Source organism: Schistocerca cancellata, chromosome 4, assembly GCF_023864275.1.
Source record: "Schistocerca cancellata isolate TAMUIC-IGC-003103 chromosome 4, iqSchCanc2.1, whole genome shotgun sequence".
In the NCBI taxonomy this organism is placed as follows: domain Eukaryota; kingdom Metazoa; phylum Arthropoda; class Insecta; order Orthoptera; family Acrididae; genus Schistocerca; species Schistocerca cancellata.
In genome coordinates, this window is record NC_064629.1 from 125,378,516 (window position 1) to 125,402,375 (window position 23,860).

General features: G+C 39.7%; 1 protein-coding gene across 4 annotated transcripts in view; it reads left to right on the forward strand.

Annotated features, from left to right (window-relative positions):
* Positions 1-23,860, forward strand: part of LOC126183309 (protein sickie-like) — a 701,479-nt gene that overhangs the window by 611,395 nt on the left and 66,224 nt on the right. For all 4 annotated transcript variants that reach the window (XM_049925155.1, XM_049925156.1, XM_049925154.1 and 1 more), the window contains 5 exons: positions 12,299-12,414; positions 13,102-13,253; positions 17,219-17,302; positions 20,046-20,190; positions 21,233-21,366. In XM_049925155.1, the coding sequence (XP_049781112.1) occupies positions 12,299-12,414; positions 13,102-13,253; positions 17,219-17,302; positions 20,046-20,190; positions 21,233-21,366 (631 nt within the window). The remainder of the gene's footprint in view (positions 1-12,298; positions 12,415-13,101; positions 13,254-17,218; positions 17,303-20,045; positions 20,191-21,232; positions 21,367-23,860) is intronic.

Sequence of the window (23,860 nt, forward strand, 5' to 3'; positions counted from 1 at the left end):
TACGTCCGTAATTGCCGAGTGACAGGTGACAGGAGTGGAGAACCCAACTGAAGATACGTCTGAGAATTAATTATAGTGGCAGCAGAACTGGTATCCACCTGCGTGCGAACATCTCGACCAAGGATTTGGGCAGTGAGGAATAACTTCCCTGAAAGGGAAGAAGTGCAATTGACAGACAACACAGAATCAGACTCAGCGTCATGTTCACGAACATCATGTATGCAGTCGGATTTGCAAATGGAAGACACATGACCTTTCTTTTTGCAGTTGTGACACACAGCCCAACGTTGGGGACAGTCCTCGCGTGAATGTTTCGTAAAACATCGCGGACATGAAGGAAGTTGCCGGGGGTTTTGCTGCAGTTTCTTAGCGGGTTGTTCACGGTTAGGCCGAGGCTGCACGTGGGAGCGCACTAAGGCCACGTCGGCCGGCGGGGACGCGCCGCACGCGTTGTCAACAGCGCACAGAGGTTGTATTTCCCCGACATCACCCCACGCCTCTATTTGCGCCCCAGCGGCGCGAGAAATTTCAAAAGACTGCGCAATGGAGAGAACTTCATGTAGAGTCGGATTTGTCAACTGAAGGGCACGTTGCGGAACTTCTTTGTCGGGCGCCGACCGGAAATAGCATCCCGTACCATGGAATCGGCATAGGATTCTTTGTGAACGTCAGTAACACATTGACACTTTCAACTGAGGCCACGAAGTTCAGCAACCCAAGCGCGATAGGATTGATGTGGCTGTTTTTGACAACGATGAAAGGCAACACGATAGGCTACCACATGCGTTTGCTTTTGAAAATAGACAGAAGTGAGCACATTTCAGCAAAGGACAAAGACGCAGGATCCTTCAAAGGAGCCAATTGCGACAACAACGATACATTTGAGGTGAAATCCAGGAAAGGAACAGAGACTTACATGGTTGTTCGTCCGTGACATGAAATGCCAATAAGTGCTGTCGAAGACGTTTTTCATGATCAGACCAGTCTTCCGCCATCTCGTCATAAGGAGGAAAAGGAGGTATAGCCAACGATGAGAAACGTCCCACATTTGACGCCGCGACGAAATCGCGAATCGCCGCTGTTAGAAGCGTTTGCTGTTCAAGGAGATTTTGCAATAGTTGCTCGACAGTAGCCATGGAAACCTGTGGGTCAACGGTGAAAAGGAAAAATCCCATCCTCGTCGCCAATTGTTATAATGCCAAGTTTAACACATATATTTCAGAACGACACAACACATATAAGTCACAGAGTAAGTTGACAAGCAAGACATGTGTACACTTTAGCATTCGAATGAGCACTGAGTCCCAGTCTAGCGGCCACTGCTCGGCTGGCTGCTTAGGTGGCACAGCTGCTGCATGGCTGGCAGACAGCACCGCACGTAGAGGACACACGTAATTGCGTGGCGGTGCTTTGAATGATCGACGAGTCACAACAAACACTACATGGAATACAGACAGGAGTTACTAATAATACTAACACAAGAAATGCATATGGACAGATTCTGTGTTCTGTGTCATCAGTGATTCATAAGGCATGCAATAGAAGAATTGGTATAACTTTGTGAAACATCCTGTAGTTGCTTCTAGTGATGTATTGGGGTAGAGAGAGTTAGTAATTGTCTGCTCTCGTTTCAGTTTGCAGAACTATGGAAGGGAGGGGAAATGCATGACCACAATCCGGCAACCTTCTTTCCCTCGTGCTTCTACCCGCCATCTTGTTAAGACACCCAGAATATAATTTCTACTTTGACATGGCTCTATTGCACTTACATGTGGCACACACAATTAATATTTGTTCATATCCTACTTCATTTAACAACAAACAATAATTTTATACCATGAAAACACTGATTTCAATAATCTGATATTTTTCCATCCCCTGCTGTCCAAACACAATTATCCTAGAGGAAAGTAAGACCTTTTTGTAAGAAATTTAAAATGGTTTACTTTGTGCTGTGAAATATTTTCACTGGAATGGTTTTTGAGTTATTCAAGCAGAACATAAAATAGTTAGCTCTAAACCCAACCCCCATGCTCTCACCCCACTGCTCAGGATTTTTAGGATGTTGTTTATGGGACTCACTCTTACCACTGTGCAGAATTTTGTGACTTCATGAATTTTTTCTCCTATTCAGCCTTTTTTGGTTTTCATTGCCTGGGCTAACAGTAAATACAGGATATTTCAAAAAGAATAACCTGATTTTGGACAGTGATAATCACGAAACATGGGACATGTTGGCAAGGAAATGTGTGTTGTTTGAATGGATGTGGCCTAGAGTTTCAGAAAATTGCTGTTAAATGTCAGTCAGTGAGTCTTTTCACTTTTCAGTGAGTCAGATGTAAGATGACTTCTGCTTGACAGAAGACGTTCTGTGTGCTGCAGTTTGCAAAGAGTGAATCAGTGATTTAGGTCCAGTGTGCTTTTCGTTGGCATTCTGGCATTGACCCACCTGCTCCCAAAAATATTTGTTGGTGGTATTGCCAGTATGAAGAGACAGGATGCTTGTGCAGATTTAAGTGTCTACGTCGACCACCCACGTTTGAAGACATGATGGAAAGAATTCGGCAAATGTTCAAGCAGAGTCCATGAAAATCAACTCACCATGCAAGTAATGAACTGGCAATGCCTCATACAACTGTCTGGCGAATGTTAAGGCATCATTTAATCTATAAACCATTACAGACTGCCACAACAACATACATCAGTTTCTCAGTGACACTCTGCCTCAGCATTGGATATTGTGCGTGGGACCCTGAGACACTGCCGTGCATTCTTGACCTCCAAGATTGCCAGACATGACCCCATCCGTGTCCCCCCCCCCCCCCCCCCCCCCCCTTATGGGAATATATGAAGGAAAGTGAGTTTATCTCTCCTTTACCACATGACTTAGAATTAGTGAACAGAATAATAGCTACGATAACTTCTGTAAAAGCAGATACATGATGTAAAGTTCATGATGAATTTAGGAATTTAGCTATCATTTAGATGTTGTTCCTGCCGCTGGTGGTGGACAGCTAGAGCATTTATAATAGCATAGCTAAAACTTTAAGATTTTCTGAGTATTTTTGCAACCCATGCCACATTTACAGTATGTTTTTATCAATAAATATAGAGTTTTGAAATCAGGTCAATCTTTTTTGAAACTCCCTGTATTTCATCTTTTTCCATTGTTCCTTAGTTACTTCAAAATTCAAGGAGATGTGTTCTGTCTATGCAACTAAATGAATTTTTATACATATATTACATATTATGTCATAGTTACAATATGTTTCTATGTTACATTTTGTCGTGTTTTTATCTTGTTTTCCTTATTAGAAACAACTTTTGTAGCACAAATATCGTGATGTTAAATTATCGTTTGGTGTTACTTAAGATTTTCGTTGTTGTTAGTCCATATGTGTGGTCCTCGTGCTCCAGCTGGTCGATTTCCAGCATTTTTTCACCCTTATTTAGTATAACACGTCACTTCCACTTTTCATTTTGTGATCTACAAGGTGATTATAATTAAAGTTAAACTTTCAAACTGCTGTAGAAATAACACAACTGGTCAGAATGAGGTCAAATTGCAATGGAATATTATTGGAGAAGGGGGACAATGTATGGCAGAAGAAAAATAAATAGTTACAAAATGTAGCAATAGATGGCACTTAAGCATCTTAATTTAATAGTGGTCTACTACAAATGACAAATGAATCATACAACAACGCCTAAGGTGTACGTTTGACATTAAACAAACTGTACTGTTCAATGTGCATCGGTGTACAGCTGTGATACTGTTAGTTACATAAGCCCATCCACCACGGCAAGTTCATATCACATTAGATGGGAAAAACCAGTTTTTAATTGTCGTGAGGCCAAAAGCTGCATAAAAAGCATCAATCACATCGGTTTTTAATTCTCCTGAGGCCAAAAACCACATAAAAAGTGTCAATCAAAATCAAATCGGATTATTAATTTCCGTGTGATTGGAGCAAAACATGTTCAAGAGGCTGTCAACCGTTTTCTGCAACAAATTGAAATCGAGAAACAGCATGTTCCAAAACTGATCAGAGTATTTCTGGGGTCATGTTCAGAATGTGTTACTCAATGTGTGCCTTCAATTCGGCTAAGTTTGCAATCAGAACACTGAACACAACATCTTTCAGGCAGCCCCACAGCCAGAAGTCACACGGATTAAGATCAGGTGATAAGGATGCCCAGGCTGTAGTGAAATGGCAGCTGATAATTCTAGCATTTTCAAAACGCCGCTTCAGCAGCTGCTTAACTGTATTTGCAATGTGTGGAGGTGAGCCATGTTGCATAAGAATGATCCCATCCACACGTCCATGCTCTTGGAGAGCTGGAATGACGTGGTTGCGCAAAAGACACTCATAGCACTTACCAGTGACAATACAGGTGGATGTGCGTGTGGATTTTCCATTGCCCATATTCGAAAATTCTGTCAGATGGAAGTGGGCTTCGTCTCCCCACAAAATCTTCCACAGCCAATCATTGTCCACATCCATGCGAGCAAGAAATTCTAAAGCAAAGGTCTCTCTTGCTGGCAGGTCAACAGGTAGCAACTTGCGCACATGGATAATTTTGAATGATTAGCAAAGAAGGATGTTTCGTTGGATTTTACACACCGTGCTCACGAGTATGTCTAATGTTTGAGCAATTCTCCATGCATTACATGTTTGTGCACCACCATTCGTCTCCTGTTGCATTACTGTGCCCACTGCTTCCACTTACGTCGAATCAATTCAATTCCTCCCTCTACCAGGTTGCACAGCAAAAGAACCCGTCTTTTCGAATTTCCGAATCATTTTCTCCAGACCCACGGCAGTCGTCGGAACCCTTCAGTTTTCGGAACTTCTGCAGAGCGACATGTGCACAGTAATTATTCTTGTAATACAGCTTTACAAGCAGAGCGTGATACTGCAATGGGAAAGGAGGAAAAGCCCTGTACCTGGCATGTTTATACCAAGTTCAATGGATTGTGCGCATGACAGATGTTTTCATTTACGTATACTGACACATACAGTGCCATCTGTTGATCAGTTTTGACACTATTTTTTTCTCCTGCCTTCTGTTTTCCCCCTTGTCTGATAATATTCGGTTGCAATTTGACGTCATTCTGACCAGTGGTGTTATTTGTACAGCGTTTTGAAAGTTTAACTTTAATTATAATCACCCTGTATATGTGTGTGTTTATAGTGTGTAGTGTTGCTAACTGTCATTTTGTGTTTATCTTCCGTCATTTCATTTTGTGTGTGTGCGGGGGGGGGGGGGGGGGGGGGTGAGAGAGAGAGAGAGAGAGAGAGAGAGAGAGAGAGACATAGACATGAAACACAATCTCACAGATAAACAAAAACAACACACCACACAAAAGAACCCAAAAGCACCAACACTCAGGAGCCAACCCAAGGTTCACAAACCCCTTATTCTGTTGAGGCCTGTTATTAATTTCATGATCGCACCAACATACCGTGTGGCAAAACACGGGAACAAAATCATAGTGCAACATTATGAAATGAAGAACAGTAAAAATTACAAATGAACTCATAACTCAAATAAAAGACTTACACATTCCTCAAACTATATCATTCATCCCTTTCTCGACATGAGAACATTTACACCTCGATACTCCCTGCAGATATAAAACTAATTGAAGAAAACTTCCTGACATATAACAAACTGCCTACAGACAATATCAATGAAATAACCAAAACTCTCAAAGCAATCACATCCCAAAGTTAATTCCAATTTGTAAAGGAATTTTACTTACAAAAACATAGGCATCCAATGCGATCACCACTATCAGAAACATTGGAAAACATATTCACCAACCAAATAGAAAACACAGTCATTGAGACAGTCATCACAAAGAAAGGATACAAAATTGTTTACTGGCACAGATGTGTGGATGACATAATTTCTATGGTGAATGAACCAACCAAGACAATAGATAAACTTCATACTGACGTAAACAATATGCATAAAAATATTCAGTTCACCATGGAAAAATAACCACAAAAGAAATGCATTTCTTGGATATAACAATAAAGAGAGACACCAACAAGCACACATTTGACATCTTTAGAAAGTCAGCAGCCATCCACCCACCCACAAAATCAAAAATTAGTAGCCATATGACTCGTGTTACACAGACTAAATAATATCCCACTCACCAAAGGAAACTATGAAAAAGAATTACAAACACTACAACTCATAGCCACAAATGATGGCTACAACACCCATATAGTACAAAGTCTCAACCAAAAAATCAGAACACAACACACACCTGTGACATGACTAACAGAAAGAAATGGTATACTTTAAGTAACAAACACACATCAACACACAGTATAGCAAATATATTAAAGAAATAGGGATTAGACATTCCTTACGAAACAAGACACACACTCCAGTCATATTTACAAACAACAACAGACAAACCAGATAAATACCAAGGAGCCGGTATATACCAGTTAGAATGCCAAGAATATGAATCAATATACCTGGGATGACATGCAGGAATTTCAAAACTAGGAATAAAGAACATATAAGAAGTTGGAAGTATGAAAATAGTCATTCTACCATTGCTGAACACATGATAAAACATGTACATGAACCATCCAACTGCCTTCGAATTATGTAGTGCTACATAGGCATGCTTTGCAGGCACAAAGATAAATACTGGCGTCAGTAAATTAAAAAAAATTGTGGAAGACGAGCTTTTTTTCTCTGCCCTGAGTTCCGACCACTGCATTTTCATACATTATCCAACAAAGTAAATTCAAATTCTGTATTGTTCATCTTCGAATGTAGCAGCATTTCAATGTACTATGAAAATCCGACTGGCAAGACTGTTCGGGACGTTTGTCAATATGGCCAACTGTATGTTCTGAATTTTTTCCTACCTGTGACAAGAGATTGTTGCTAATAAGAACTTTTATGAATTGTGAATCACATGCGGTATTCTCTTCACCATAAGAATAATACAAATATAAACATTTTGCCATGTATTCTTTCGTGTTGGCTGCTATCTCATTTAAATCCTGCCTGCCTAATAAACTACGAAACTAGAGTGAGACAACAGCAAACGTGGAATAATATACATATCATGTCATGTTTATATTCGTATTATTCTTATGCCTAATAGTGAAACAGTCAGAAATGAAGCACGGCAATTGACAAGATTTTTAAATCTAAGATGACTAATTTCTGTGCAGAATGTAATGTACTACAGAGGCGTCTGCAAAGATTTTCAAACGGAGAAAAAATTTCGCTAAACTCTCGTTCCAAACATCTTCTATCATACGCAGTTTATTATTTGGTTCTTGTTGGTCATTATCAAAGAAAGCAGCAGCGTAAGTAGCAACAAATAGCAGTCTCTTGCCATTGTTTCGCTAATGAGACGATTCCTCTTTATTTATTTATTTTTTTTTTTTTTTTTAAGTTGTAAGTGGCGGTAGCACAAAAGCAAGCCATGCTGCGAGCGGCGACAGGTCGTAAACACTCATTATCAGAATGTGACAAACAATGCATGACACAGTACAGTAATGCATTTTCAGCTTAGAGTGACGTAAACACCTATAACAAAGAGAACAGCACTTATCAGATCAAAGAAAAATAAGCAATCAATTCAAACCAGACGAAGCACATGAAAAAGGACAGAGCACCTGACGCATAGCAATGGCTACATGGTAAAGCTTAACTGCTAAGCTGAAGACTCGAACCAAACTACTGTAGCTGTATCGTCATTCATTCGACCTAAATTGTGTCTCATATTACAGTGGACCAACTTTGTTTCGATTTGGAGGTGCGGCCTAAAACTTTTCTCTCCCCTTGAATTTCGAGTCTCAAATTTCAGGTGCGGCTTAGATTCGGGAATTTTTTTTTCCTTGATTTCGAGTCTCATTTTTCAGGTGCGGCTTAGATTTGAGTGCGGCTTAGATTCGAGTAGATACGGTAACACCTAACAATAATTTAACATCACAACATTTGTGTTACAAAAGTTGTTTCTAATCTGAAAAACAAGAGAAAAACATGGTAAAATGTAACATTGGAATGTATTTTATGTATGAAAAGAAACATGTATTACAGCCCACTGAAGATGCTTCACCAATAAAAGAAGTGAAATGTGTATGGCAAATAACAAACTGCCTTTCATTTTAGTTGCATAGATAGAACACTCCTCCATGAACCCTGTATTTCATGGATATAGGTAAATGTATTATTAGGCAGCAGTATCTGCAATGTTGTCACATTGTGTGCACCATATCTTGCATCAATTTTATGAACAATATAAGGAAATACCGTCTTTGCTGAAACTTCTCAGCTTTCGCAGCACATACTTGGAATTCTAGTCTAGTGAAGTAACTCTGAGAAAATTGTTCGATCTGTGTGATTTGATTTTAAAATGTGTCAGAATGAACATGTCATAATGTGCGAATGGAAGAACATAGTTGGATATTTTTTATGAAAAAATAAAGCATCAGAATTAAAATGGCTGGTAGTTTATTTAGAAAAATAGTGGATAAATGTTGCAAAGTTACAGTGTCCATACTCTATTATCAAACAAATGTGCCAGTCAGCATTTCATTGTTGTGAGTGCAGAGTTAAGATTCTTGTTCACTTCTGCCCTATGGCTATAATAGATAAATGTTGTGATATGATCTAGAAATAGGAAGGAAAATGTTGTTTGGGAAACAGCCACATCAACTGAATCCCTCTCCAGAGCTGTTGAGTGTCCTTGATAGTTTCAACTGCAAAGCCATAAGAGCTTTCCATTTACATCCGCCTGCTGCATCTACGTCTACATCATACTCCGCAATCCACCTAATGGTATATGGCAGAGGGTACTTTCGGTACCGCTATCAAATCCCTCCAACCCTGTTCCACTCACGAATAGTGCATGGGAAGAATCATTGTCGGTAAGCCTCTGTATTGGCTCTAATTTCTTGAATTTTCTCCTCATGGTCAATACGTGAGATGCATGCGGGGGAGGTAGTATGTTGTCTGACTCCTCCTGAAAAGTGCTGTCCCGAAATTTCAATAGTAAATCTCTCCGTGATGCACAACTGCCTGGTATTGTGTATCCTTTCTCGTAGTTGGATGAAGCTGGCATGACGACATATCCTCCAGGAGCTGGCGGTGTTGATGTGATGGAATACCCTAGCAAATTGCGGAATTGCCTTCTCATCATGGCAGCACAGTAGCTCAATAAATAAGTCTTATTGACAACAGTTTCCCCTTACATTTAAAATGCGCCACATTTCTGTCCCGTAGAGGAATGTACTGTAAGACTGCAGAGTGGTGTGGTGGTAACATCGAATAAAATGTTCTCCAGCTTCTAGCCATGTCAAGTGGTTGAAATGTTATGGGCTTTCGACAAAACAGTTTGTGAGCATTGTTAAGTGGTATGACTGCCGATGGGCTGCTGGTTCACCCTTACATACTATAGCTGCTGGATGTGAGACCACTGGTGCTCACAGCCTCACTGTATATGCTGGCTGTGAGATCACTGGTGCTCACAGCATCACCATATATGGACATACATTGACTCTGTGTATGGTACACCCATTTAAACTGCACAGTTGATGGATCTAACACCAGGCCACCCTCTCTATTAAGGGTATTATTGGTGATTTAGGCACACTCTTATATCATTTTGTTCTGTACAACAACCAATGTTTTATGACCAGGTGCATGGTGTTGTAGTGTAAAGTCTGTTAGCTCCAGCTGTTGCAAATCTCTTTAGGAAGAATTGTGAGGTTATTGCCTTAGAGACAGTGCCATTAAGGCCTATTTGTTTCTTCTGGTATGTTGATGACATGTTTGTCATTTGGCCCCAAAGATGTGAAAAACTTCACAAGTTCTTGGAATATCTCAACAGAATTAACAGTAACATTGAGTTCACTATGGAAGTATAAAAATACAATGCATTGCACTTTGTTGACATCTTGGTCCACCGCATATAGAATGGATACCTTGACCACAGCACCTACAGAAAAGCTGTGTACACTGATCTGTACTTCCACACCATCACCGTGTACCACAGAAGTGCACTATGTGACAATCATTGATAGATCATGCAAGAACAATATCAGACACTGATAACCTACCTCATGAGCTGAGCCGCATATGCAAGGCCTTCAGGAACAGTGGCTACTATTTTCACCAAATAAGTGAAATGATCTTAAGCAGGAATCACAATAAGAACACTGATGAGTAGCAGGAAAAGGAAGTTGCTCTTTTGCTGTTTTGAGTGCTGTTTTGAGGCTCTGTGTCAGACAAAATAATTTGCCTGCTGATAAGACACAAAATCAAATCAGTCTTCAGGACTCTGAAAAAAAAAATCTGGCAATTAGCGAGACCAGTTAAAAGACGCAGCAGTTATCAGAACACCTGAGGTCTACAAAATACCTTGCGGTTATAGCCAGTCTTACATTGGTCAAATGGTGTGTACTGTAGGACAACACAGAAAGGAACATGAGAGGTTTCATTGTCTATGCTAGCCCGAAAAATCTACTTTAGCTGCACACACACACACACACACACACACACACACACACACATTAGAAAATGGTTACTGTATCAAATGTGACTAAGCCTTTGTCATGGATCGCACTAGTGGCTTCTGGGACTATATAATTAAAGAAGCCATCAAAATAAAAATTATTGGTAGCACCCTTAATGGAGATAGTAGCCTGAGCTCAACATGGCATGGGATCCAGTGATCATTAGGTTGAAGTAGCTGTATCAAAAGCTGAATCAATGTATTTCCATACATGGTGATGCTGTTGACACCAGTGACATCACCGCTGGTAACTATTGTGTATAGTAGCATACCAGTGGCCCATAACAGTTGTTTTTGTGAGTTTTATAAGTTGATGTTTACCTGATACGTACATGTATAAAGCTACTGCAGTAGTCATTACAGAAGCAACTATAAACAATTGTATCATTTTGTGTGCAAAAATACGAGGGGCGTTTGAAAAGCCCATGCAAAGTCCGAGAGATGGCACCACCGGCTCATATCGAGGTCATGTTTAGTTAGTAGCATCTTTGGAAAGCACGCACACCAAGTTTCAGCCATATTGGTCTATTTCTTTGTGTTTGGCATTCGTGTGAATCAAATAGGTACAGTGGTTGTCAAAAAATGTACGAAAAAGAATTTCGTGTGGTGATTAAACATTACTTTATGAAAGGCAAAACGCTTCAGGAGACTAAAGAGAAGCTTGATAAACATTACGGTGACTCTGAAATTTTGATTAGAACAGTTTATAAGTGGTTTAAAAATTTTTGGAGTGGCCATTTGGGCACAAGTGATGCTGAACATTCTGGACGCCCTGTGGAGGTTACGACTCCAGAAATCATTGATAAAATCCATGATATGGTGATGGGTGACAGCGTTAAGGTGCGTAAGATTGCTAGTGCTGTGGGCACCTCAAATGAATGGGTACATAATATTTTGCAGAAACATTTGGAGATGAGGCAACTATCCACAAGATGGGTTCCGCGATTGCTCACGCTTGACCAAAAGCGGAATCGTGTGAAGTGTTCAAGAATCTTTTGCAGCTGTTCAGGAAGAATCCACAGGACTTTAAGCATCGTTTCGTCACTTTGGATGAAACATGGATACATTACTATACTCCTGAGACCAAACAACAGTTTAAACAATGGATTACCAAGGGAGAATCTGCACCAAAAAGGGTGAAGACCATTCCTTCGGCCAGAAAGGTTATGGCGACTGTCTTTTGGGATTTGCAAGGGATATTCTTCATCGACTATCTGGAAAATGGTAAAACTATCACAGGTGCATATTATTCATCGTTCTTGGACCATTTGAAAACTGAGCTGCAAGAAAAACACTGGCGATTGGACCGCAAAAAAGTCCTTTTCCATCACGACAATGCACCAGCACACACCTCAGCAGTTGTGGTCACAAAATTGATGGAAATAGTATTCCAACTCATTTTCACATCCCCCATTTCACATCCAGACTTGGCTCCCTACTACTATTTGTTCTCCGATTTGAGGAAATGGCTGGTGGGACAAAGATTTTATCCAAACGAGGAGGTGATTGCACCATCTAATAGCTATTTTGCAGACTTGGACAATTCCTATTATTCGGAAGGGATCAACAAATTAGAACAGCATTGGATGAAGTGTATAAGTCTAAAAGGAGACTATGTCGAAAAATTAAAAAAAGTTTACCCCAAACATGTTAGTAATTTTTATTTTTGGAAGGACTGTTCAAACACCCCTCGTATGTGTCAAATGTGTTTATAAATTTTTTGCTCATTTCCAGATTCAACTATCCTGTGTCCCCTATTACATCTTCTGCATCTAGTCATGTTTTGAGCCGCACCAGCATGTCGCCTTACTCTGGTTTGCTGTCCAAAACAAACTCTAAAGATGATGAAGGTGAGAACAGCAGTTTCAGAATACAGAATAGATAGTTATTGTTGCTTAAAAATTAAATTATATATTCAACACTCATTCTAGTTTATATAAAGAAATGGGAGTGTTGACAAATAAGGCCAGGAAAATAATAAAGTTGTCCAGTTTAAAAATAAACTGTATTGTTTAGCTGTTCTAGACTCTTCATTGGATATCTTTGAATTCATGAGGAAACATAATAATGTCACAGTAATGATTGAATATCATTTGCTCCTCCCCTAGCATTCACTTTCATTTTAGATAACTGACTTATTTGATGTGTATTTCTTAAGCTGCATACTGAGGAGTGTGATAGCAGTTGAAAATTGCCGGTAGCCCACTTTTGCAATAAAATAGCAAGAAAATTATTTTCTGAGATTTATTTAAAATATGTTATTCAAATATTGATGATGTATTGCATTACAGTAGTACTACCTATTATTACATTTCATGTAATTTATACATTTATATTTATTAGTTCACAGACTTAATTTTGCAGATATTTTACTCTACAGAAGTGTTTAAAACAGATTTGATGTATGATTAGTTCTTTTGTCTTATCCAAAAATCTATTGCTGATAACAACTGAAGTGACAAATTTCACAATTTTGTGTATAAATTATTCTCAGTTGAGCAGCAATGAGCTGCAATAATATGCTTTTTATTTTCTAGTACATGGTTCATCAGTAAGTCTAGTATCAACAACATCATCCTTGTACAGTACTGCTGAAGAGAAGCAAGCACATGAAATCCGAAAACTGAGGAGAGAGCTGATGGACGCACAAGAGAAAGTCCACACTCTTACAAGCCAGTTATCTACCAATGTGAGTAAAAACTAGTCAATATTACAATAAATGTGTGGAAAAACTCTCTTGCACATATTAATGTCAGATTTACTGTTATTGATAAAGAAATTATAATTCAAAATTTTTCCATTTCTACTGAGAGATATGCTTTTTGTGTGCAATTCCCCCATCCCCAATCGTCCCCCTATCTCTAAATTGGTTCACTTTTGATTTTGTTTTAGTCAGGACCTGTCTTTTTCCCAATAATACTGGATGTTTGTTACCTCCATTTATGGAGAAAAATTTGCTAACATTCTGGAACTTATTAAATCATCAATACATGTGCTGGTTAAAAATGACTATGTATTTCTGTCGGAAAAGTTATTCTTAAAATTTATTTTACACTATGTGATCAAAGGTATCCGGATACCTGACTGAAAATAACTTGCTAGTTCACAGTGCCCCCCATTGGTAATGCTGGAATTCAATATGGTGCTGGCTCACCCTTAGCCTTGATGACACCTTCCACTCTCACAGGCATACGTTCAATCAGGTCTGGAAGGTTTCTTGGGGAGTGCTGCAATGAGAAGAGGTATCAATGTTGTTTGGTGAAGCCTGGCATGAAGTCAGCATTCTAAAACATCCCAAAGGTGTTCTATAGGATTCAGGTCAGGACTCTTTGCAGGCCAGTCCATTACAGGGACGTTATTGTCATGTAACCACTCTGCCACAGGCCGTGCATTATGAACAGGTACTCGATCGTGTTGAAAGATGCAATCGCCATCCCCGAATTGCTCTTCAACAGTGGGTCGCAGGAAGGTGCTTAAAACATCAATGTAGGCCTGTGGTGTGATAGTGCCATGCAAAACAACAAGGGGTGCAAGCCCCCTCCATGAAAAACACGACCACACTATAACACCACCACTTCCAAATTTTACTGTTGGGGACTGCACATGCTAGCAGATGACATTCACCGGACATTCGCCCTACCCACACCTTGCCATTGGATCGCCGCATTGTGTACCATGATTTGTCACTCCACACGTTTTTCCACTGTTCAACCGTCCAATGTTTATGCACCTTACACCATGTGGGGCATCGTTTGGCATTTACCAGTGTGATGTGTGACTTATGAGCAGCTGCTCGACCCTGAAATCCACTTGCAGTGGATCCTGATGCAGAGTGAAAATCTCATTCTGGAAACATCCACCAGGCTGTGGCTATGCCATGTCTCCGCAGTATCGTTTCTTTCAGGAGTGCTAGTTCTGCAAGGTTCGCAGGAGAGCTTCTGTAAAGTTTGGAAGGTAGGAGACGAGATACTGGCAGAAGTAAAGCTGTGACGACCGGGCGTGAGTTGTGCTTCGGTAGCTCAGATGGTAGAGCACTTGCCTGCGAAAGGCAAAGATCCCGAGTTTGAGCCTCGGTCGGGCACACAGTTTTAATCTGTCAGGAAGTTTCATATCAGCGCACACTCTGCTGCAGAGTGAAAATCTCATTCTGGATCCTGATGTAGTTTGGAATTCTTGCGTGATGGTCTGTATAGATGTCTGCCTATTACACGTTACAACCCTCTTCAACTGTCAGCGGTTTCTGTCTCTCATGCAGTTTGGCCTGTATGCTTTTGTGCTATACGTGTCCCTTCATGTTTCCACTTCACTATCACATCGGTAGCAGTGGACCTAAGGATGTTTGGGAGTGTGGAAATCTCGCGTACAGACGTAGGACTCAAGTGGCACCAAATCACCTGACCACATTCAAAGTCCGTGAGTTCCATGGAGGGCCCCATTCTGCTGTCTCAAGATGTCTAATGACCACTGAGGTCTCTCACAGGAGTATCTGGCAGTAGGTGGCAGCAAAATGCACCTAATATGAAAAACGTATGTTTTTGGGTCTGTTTGGATATTTCTGATCACATAGTTTATTTCAAGAAAAGACTCTGCGAGCACAACAAGTTTTGTTGCGTGTGTCAGATGCTATTTTGTACACTTTCAAGGTAACTCAGTTTCACATAACCACCACTTAAAAATCACTACTGAATATTTTGAGAAGTCTGTTCTCGTAAAGAACATCCATTATATTCAAGCTTGGTATATTTCTTATAGGTCTGCAGTAGATGAAGTCAAATGATACAGGCCTATAAACTTAATTGCCAGATTTTACTGTAGAATTCTTTTTTGAATTCCAAATATCTTTGCACATTGTACTTTTTTGCACTAGATGCATATCTCTCACTAGTACAATATAGGAATAATTTTTTTCTAGAGTCTTTCCAGGATATCGATGTGCGGTCCCCATTTTACTGTTCTCAACTGTCCACTAGTTGCATGTGACATTATATCATTAGATTTCTGCTACTGCAAAATTGAAAAAAATGGAAAATGAACAGTAATTTCTTGTTTTTATTTTTCTTGTGCTTTTGTCCCACATCAGCACAGGGACGGCATAGTTAGTTTACATATTTTGCATTGAAGTGGTAGTCAGATGCCCTTCCTGTCGCCAGCCCATTACAAACCCCTCCTCTCCAGGACAGAATATGTGTACTCCAACTGTCTGTGTGGAGTGTTATTCATGTTTAAGTGAGCAAAAGTGTTCTCTGTGTTTGCTTATTGTGTAACTGAAGTGGCACTTAGGGATCAACCTGGTATTCACCTAGTAGGATATGTCAAACAGTGTAAAAACAACATCCAGGTCAGCCAGCTCGGTGACCCTCATTGTTAATCCACCAGGAAGATTCAGTCTGGACCAGCTTACTGTTCTGTCCTGGGAGCAGTGCTTTAAAGTGCATGGCTGTCCAGTTGGGTTGAAAATAAATAAAAAGAAACTTAATTATTTTTGTAAACTGAAATGACAGCAAAGTTATTGAATGTTGTCAGTAGTGAAGTTTGTATGCCTTGTTTCAAATTAAAATTCATAATTGCAATTAGTAATACAGGGCTATTCAAAAACAATACCACAACTTTAGGAATTTAAAACTCTGCAACAACAAAAGGCAGAACTAAGCACTATCTGTCGGCGAATTAAGGGAGCTATAAAGTTTCATTTAGTTGTACATTTGTTCGCTTGAGGCGCTGTTGACTAGGCGTCAGCGTCAGTTGATGCTAAGATGGCGACCGCTCAACAGAAAGCTTTTTGTGTTATTGAGTATGGCAGAAGTGAATCGACGACAGTTGTTCAACGTGCACGCATCCAGCAAGCATTTGTTCGCAGCCCAGGAAAATCTACTCGCAGAGCTAGCAGAGAGCTGCAAATTCCACAATCAACTGTATGGAGAGTCCTATGAAAAAGGTTAGTTACGAAACCTGAACGTCAACTACTCGAGGCGATGGATCGGCCGCCAGGCAGCCCGTGACAGAGCACTTCATCACTGGCCTCCAAGATGCCCTGATCTTACCCCCTGCGATTTTTTCTTATGGGGGTATGTTAAGGATATGGTGTTTCGGCCACCTCTCCCAGCCACCATTGATGATTTGAAATGAGAAATAACGGCAGCTATCCAAACTGTTACGCCTGATATGCTACAGAGAGTGTGGAACGAGTTGGAGTATCGGGTTGATATTGCTCGAGTGTCTGGAGGGGGCCATATTGAACATCTCTGAACTTGTTTTTGAGTGAAAAAAAACCTTTTTAAATACTCTTTGTAATGATGTATAACAGAAGGTTATGTTATGTTTCTTTCATTAAATACACATTTTTAAAGTTGTGGTATTCTTTTTGAATCACCCTGTATATGCAGCCATACAAGCTCAAGAGAACAGTGTACCTATGTACCACCCATCATTCCTCGGTACGTGAGGTTGTCTGTCTAAATTTCAGTCAGTATGTTGTTTACATCCTGGGATTTCCCTTATGATGATACATTTGGTATTAGGCCTCCTAATGCATTTCGGAACTCCTTGCATCTTTAATTCTATACATCATTGTATGTGTACAATAGTATAATTTATTCATAAGTGATACAGTTGCATAAACTCAGAAGAACTAATATTTGTTTTCCTTTTTTTTAGGCACATGTTGTGTCTGCATTTGAGCAATCCTTATCAAATATGACACAGCGACTTCAGCACCTTACTTCAACAGCTGAGAGAAAGGTAAAGTTGACAATACCTTCAATATAAATAGGGGGACACAGTGTTCACCTGAAGATGGCCAGAAGACTTTGTGCCAAAATATCACGGCAGCAAGTTACTGATATCTGGCTTTTCACTTGAATTTCGTGGAACTATGTATACATAGTTTATCATCATAATCAAAGTTACAGAATGCAGAATACCAAAATAAATGGTGATTAATTTGTGAAGCCTGAAATAGTCAGGGAGGAGACAGCATTCTTAATTAAGTTTATTTAACAAAAATTTTTTAAAGTAAAAAATTTTTAATGCCTAAAATACAGTTTTCCTATTACAGTTAAAAGTCCAATAACAAGTTTCAGTTGCTTTGTGCAACCATCTTCACATTTTTAAAAATGTATAAAAGCGGTGAATACGCATTGGAAAGCATCGTTAGCTGTAGACATGCAATGACATGCATTTGTAAATGCCAAGACAATGACAGTATGTAGTTTAAAAACATAACCATGAGCAAGCCAGGTTGTAGACTGTAATCTCTAAGGATGTTCATAATAATGAAGGAAAATAGCCAGTTGCATGAGTAAAAATTGCATTAAAAGCTCATAATTTTCAATTTTGTAGCAGGTTTTATAATGAGAACAGTATATGCAACAGTTCCAAAAATTGTCAACTTTTCCATAGACTCCCTTGCAAAAGAATGATCCTGCATGGTTTATGAAATTGCCATCTTTAAAACATGTATACAGGTTGAAGAATAAAAAGAAAACGTCACAAGCTCACCAGTCTTGAGGCTGTAATACCTGATAATAGTTGAAAATAATGAGCTTCTGATGCAACTTTTGCTCATGCAACTGGCCATTTTCCTTCATTATTACCATAATCCTCTAAGATCATGGGCTACTACCTGGTTTGTTCACTGTGACATTTTTAAACTACATACTGTCATTGCCTTGGTATTTACAAATGCATTTCATTGCATGATACAGGTAATGATGCTCTCCAGTGCATTTTCACTGCTTTTTTTATGTTTTGAACTATCTGAAGATGGTTGTACAAAGCAACCAAAACTGGTTATTGTACTTGAATTGTAATAGGAAAATTGTGGTCTAGGAATTAAAAGATCTATACTTTAAAAATTTTTTATTTAATAAAATGGTCATGAGGATGGCAAATCTCCATTCACTTTCATGATGAGATATGCATCTAACACTTAAATTCGAAGGTCAAAGTCATTTGTCTTAACACTGTTAATGTAACATCCATGTATGCCTTTCCTATTGGTAAATTTTAATTCTTCCTTCAACCCTCTTTTCTTGGGATGGGGGTGGATCTCTTGACTCGTCCCTGCTGCAGCTCAGATCTGCTGGAATTGAGTATTTTCCCTCATGTGAACTGAAATCTTTCCATAGGGACTACTACAACAGTGTGTCCTTATCAGTGTAAATTATGGGCTGTTGCGTCATTCTGTCTTTGCAGTGTAGGAGCAGAACAAATTTAGCACTTTTTACAGAGGAAGGGGCATTAAAATGATGCAGATTCATCAGAACTACTACCAAAATACATGTTGCTACTTTGTTTTAGATTCTGGTGACATATCTGATCTGGATTTTTCTTGATGTGGGACTATGTGAGACTTCTCATAAAAAATTTAGATTTTCTCAGTGTTTGTTTATAACAATTTGTTTAAATGACAGGACACACAATATTCAGAAGCAGCTCAAAAGTAATTTCTTAAATTTTCATACTTGGACAGATACGAGAATAATCTACAAATTTTACGAAGAAATCAACTGCTCATCTTCCTGTCATTTGGTGCTTCAGTATGAAATAAGCTCGGTTAAATTTCAGAGATGAATAATAGCTACATTTATAAATGTAGAAATGTTTATTGTATTATTAATAATATTATTGTTTAGTAATAATAATAATAATAATAATAATAATAATAATGCGCAGTTCATTTAAAATCCTTCCGCCATCTTGAAGTCACTGCATTTGTATGGTGTGAAACTGATCACAGTGTAATAAATGGCCAATATGTGATGTAAGAGTGTGCTGTGAATAAAAGTAGTACTTGAAAATCAATCCGCAATGTTTGTAATCCAGAGTGCTTCTATAAAAAAGCATTTTGTGACATAGTACTTGTTCTTAGGCACTGTCACACTCTTAATCCATTTCCATCATGGATAAAATGAAACTGATTTACTTTCTGGCAAACTCTTTTCGTTTAAAATTGTTCTCTTGCATTCTGAAATTTAAAGGAGAGTGTGCTGCCTTACAGAGTTCAGTTGTCAAAGTAATTATGCCTTGTGTTGTAAAATCTGTTCGTGTACTTAATGGAATTAGACGATTATTTGTGTATTCCTATATACCAGTTGTAACAAAAGGCAGTCTTTAATGTAAGAGTTTGCTTCATCTTCACCAGACTATTCTATTCCAGGTAGCACATTTTTCACCAGTATTACCTCATCTTGTCCAGCCACCCTGTTCAGCTTTCTTGTTCCTGATGAAGAATATCCACTGCTGTCCCCCTCCCCCCCCCCCCCCACCCTCTCTCTCTCTCTCTCTCTCTCTCTCTCTCTCTCTCTGATTACCCTCTTAAGGCACAGGCAGTTATAAACATGGTTTCGAGTACTGTAGTTGTTAATCTTTAGTTTGAAATACATTAGAGACTAGTGAACACTTATTGTATAACTCATTTTTGAACTGAGAAATTGTCACACTGAACACAAAAATTTACATCCGTCCTGTTTGTTTGTTGTAGGACTCTGAGCTGCTTGAGTTACGGCAGACTATAGAACTACTTCGGAAGCAAAGTGTAGAAGCAGGCCTAACTTCAGCTCATATACAGAGTATGTCTCCATCACTGGCTCGAAGGCACACGATTAATGCCACTGCTGCACTAAATGGTAGTTGTTAACAATATAGAGCACTGCATCTTTCACTAATACGTGCTTCATCATTTATGTTATCATTTGAGTTTGTAGTTATTAAGTACATTTATTCATCAGAATTTTTATCTGTTATCTTTTTGTTGTAAAAGAAACCAAAACAACTGTATTTATTAATTTTTCTTTGAATTTGGCTTCACAGTGTGCTAATGAATCTAATACCCAGTGTGCATAAAACAAGCATTAAGTGGTTTATGGTATTATGTTTTTTTCTCCCATCTGAGTTTCTGATACATCTCTCAGGAATCTTGCCCAAAAATCCTATAAAATACTATCATCCTCAGATGAAATTGTTGGTAGAAAAGTGCTACTAGTATAGTCTTCTTAGAAGTCTACCCTTCTCTTTATACCATTTCCCTTTACAGAGGGTAAGCAGTGTTATATGTCAACCACTGTGCATGTTTATGATCATAGGTTGAGTAGAAGACAATAAATGTAAGTAAGATGCGACTTTAGTGAGACTCAGATATCATCATTGACATTTGAAGGCATGTAATACATGAAGCAACGTGTACTTCCAAATGCTTCCTCCTGTTTGCATTGCTCATTCAAGCTGTCTTTGTAGTTGAAATTTCCTTGTCTGTCTTATTTCATTCTGTCTTGTAGCAATAACATTTCACTTGAACTATTCTCAAATAATAGTTTCTCATATTTTCTTAACTTAAGCTGTGTTGTAATTGACATACTTAAAAAAAATCATTAACATTTAGAGTTCCAAATGATTCAACCATGCCACTGTTCATATATAAACTAGCTGAAGAATAACATTTTACATTATGACATGATGGCTGAAGTACTAACAGCTGTCAACTATTAGTGTTTCATTCCATTTGTGTGCCATGATCATCATTTCTGTGAGAAACTAGGTGAAATACCCTTTCCATCCCTCACTTCAAAAGTGATGTGTGTGTGTGTGTGTGTGTGTGTGTGTGTGTGTGTGTGTGTGTGTGTTGAGTGTAGTCATACATACTACATGTTACTTGTATATTTCTTACTGTAGGCAAGGGAACCAACATGTCTCGTCAGTTGTCTGCTGACTCTGTATCCAGTATCAACTCTCTGTCATCAGCCTGCAGTCTTTCAAGTTCAGCTCATGCACAAGATGGACATGGGAAGAAGAAGAAAAAAGGCTGGGTAAGATTTTAAGTTGCAGAATTAATGTTATTAATGTGGAATAAATCTTTCTGGACCCTTTTGAGATATACACTCCTGGAAATGGAAAAAAGAACACATTGACACCGGTGTGTCAGACCCACCATACTTGCTCCGGACACTGCGAGAGGGCTGTGCAAGCAATGATCACACGCACGGCACAGCAGACACACCAGGAACCGCGGTGTTGGCCGTCAAATGGCGCTAGCTGCGCAGCATTTGTGCACCGCCGCCGTCAGTGTCAGCCAGTTTGCTGTGGCATACGGAGCTCCATCGCAGTCTTTAACACTGGTAGAATGCCGCGACAGCGTGGACGTGAACCGTATGTGCAATTGACGGACTTTGAGCGAGGGCGTATAGTGGGCATGCGGGAGGCCGGGTGGACGTACCGCCGAATTGCTCAGCACGTGGGGTGTGAGGTCTCCACAGTACATCGATGTTGTCGCCAGTGGTCGGCGGAAGGTGCACGTGCCCGTCAACCTGGGACCGGACCGCAGCGACGCACGGATGCACGCCAAGACCGTAGGATCCTACGCAGTGCCGTAGGGGACCGCACCGCCACTTCCCAGCAAATTAGGGACACTGTTGCTCCTGGGGTATCGGCGAGGACCATTCGCAACCGTCTCCATGAAGCTGGGCTACGGTCCCGCACACCGTTAGGCCGTCTTCCGCTCACGCCCCAACATCGTGCAGCCCGCCTCAAGTGGCGTCACGACAGGCGTGAATGGAGGGACGAATGGAGACGTGTCGTCTTCAGCGATGAGAGTCGCTTCTGCCTTGGTGCCAATGATGGTCGTATGCGTGTTTGGCGCCGTGCAGGTGAGCGCCACAATCAGGACTGCATACGACCGAGGCACACAGGGCCAACACCCGGCATCATGGTGTGGGGAGCGATCTCCTACACTGGCCGTACACCACTGGTGATCGTCGAGGGGACACTGAATAGTGCACGGTACATCCAAACCGTCATCGAACCCATCGTTCTACCATTCCTAGACCGGCAAGGGAACTTGCTGTTCCAACAGGACAATGCACGTCCGCATGTATCCAGTGCCACCCAACGTGCTCTAGAAGGTGTAAGTCAACTACTCTGGCCAGCAAGATCTCCGGATCTGTCCCCCATTGAGCATGTTTGGGACTGGATGAAGCGTTGTCTCACGCGGTCTGCACGTCCAGCACGAACGCTGGTCCAACTGAGGCGCCAGGTGGAAATGGCATGGCAAGCCGTTCCACAGGACTACATCCAGCATCTCTACTATCGTCTCCATGGGAGAATAGCAGCCTGCATTGCTGCGAAAGGTGGATATACACTGTACTAGTGCCGACATTGTGCATGCTCTGTTGCCTGTGTCTATGTGCCTGTGGTTCTGTCAGTGTGATCATGTGATGTATCTGACCCCAGGAATGTGTCAATAAAGTTTCCCCTTCCTGGGACAATGAATTCACGGTGTTCTTATTTCAATTTCCAGGAGTGTACTTAATATATCACTCTTAAGTCATGTTCAGCTGATTAAATGGTAATAGTTAGACTTATTTAACATTCTGTCACTTAATCTGTAAGCTCAGTTACACATTCATATTTTGAAGTATTGTAAACAAAAACTTGCTTAGTATTGCATGTGTCTACAGATTTTTCAATTAACACATGCTAGAAGTAATTCAATGAGTTACTTACTAAAACATATTGTAGATGTAGTGGAATCTGAAACTGACAGAAATTCTGAAAGTGCAGTAAGACCTTTAAATAAATAAAGTGTCATATTTCCCTGAAGACATTCATTTCATCATTTTTGCAGCTTTAATGATGCAGTAATTATCTTTGTTATGAAATTAAAAAAAGAAGAGACAAAATGATATATAAAGACTAAATGCAGCCAATCAGTACTACAAAGCAGTGTAAATATGCTTTAGAGTAAATTAGACAACAAATACATGACTGTCAATAATTTATGTATCAAATGATTATCTTAGCAGCACCTTGTTTGTCACCAGAACTCTCTATCATTTAAGTTATGTTTACATTCTCATTTACGGAGACAAAGGCACAATCCCACGCATAATATGCTGTCATTACAGTCGCATGAACAACATAACTGTGTATGCGATATAATTAATTGTATTCTTTGGAAGTGATTACTGTTGTCATAGCTACCTCAGAATGGCAATTTTAGGACAGTGTAAGTCCTATACAGAGTTATTAAATAAGTGATGGACATCATGCAATACTTGACAAACCACTAGAAATTTAGACAAAAATCGATTGTTTCATTTCAAATTTCATTTTTGAAGCAATTCATCACATTTAATGTCATTACATATGTATTTCATAGATGTTTAAACAAATAACTACACCTCTCCCTCTCACTACTTACTGCCATTATTCAAAGATCATCATCATAGAACCATGAAATGCTGTGATGCGTGTTTATTCACAGGCAACCTGCATCGGTCAAATGAGCATCTTCGTCACAGATTA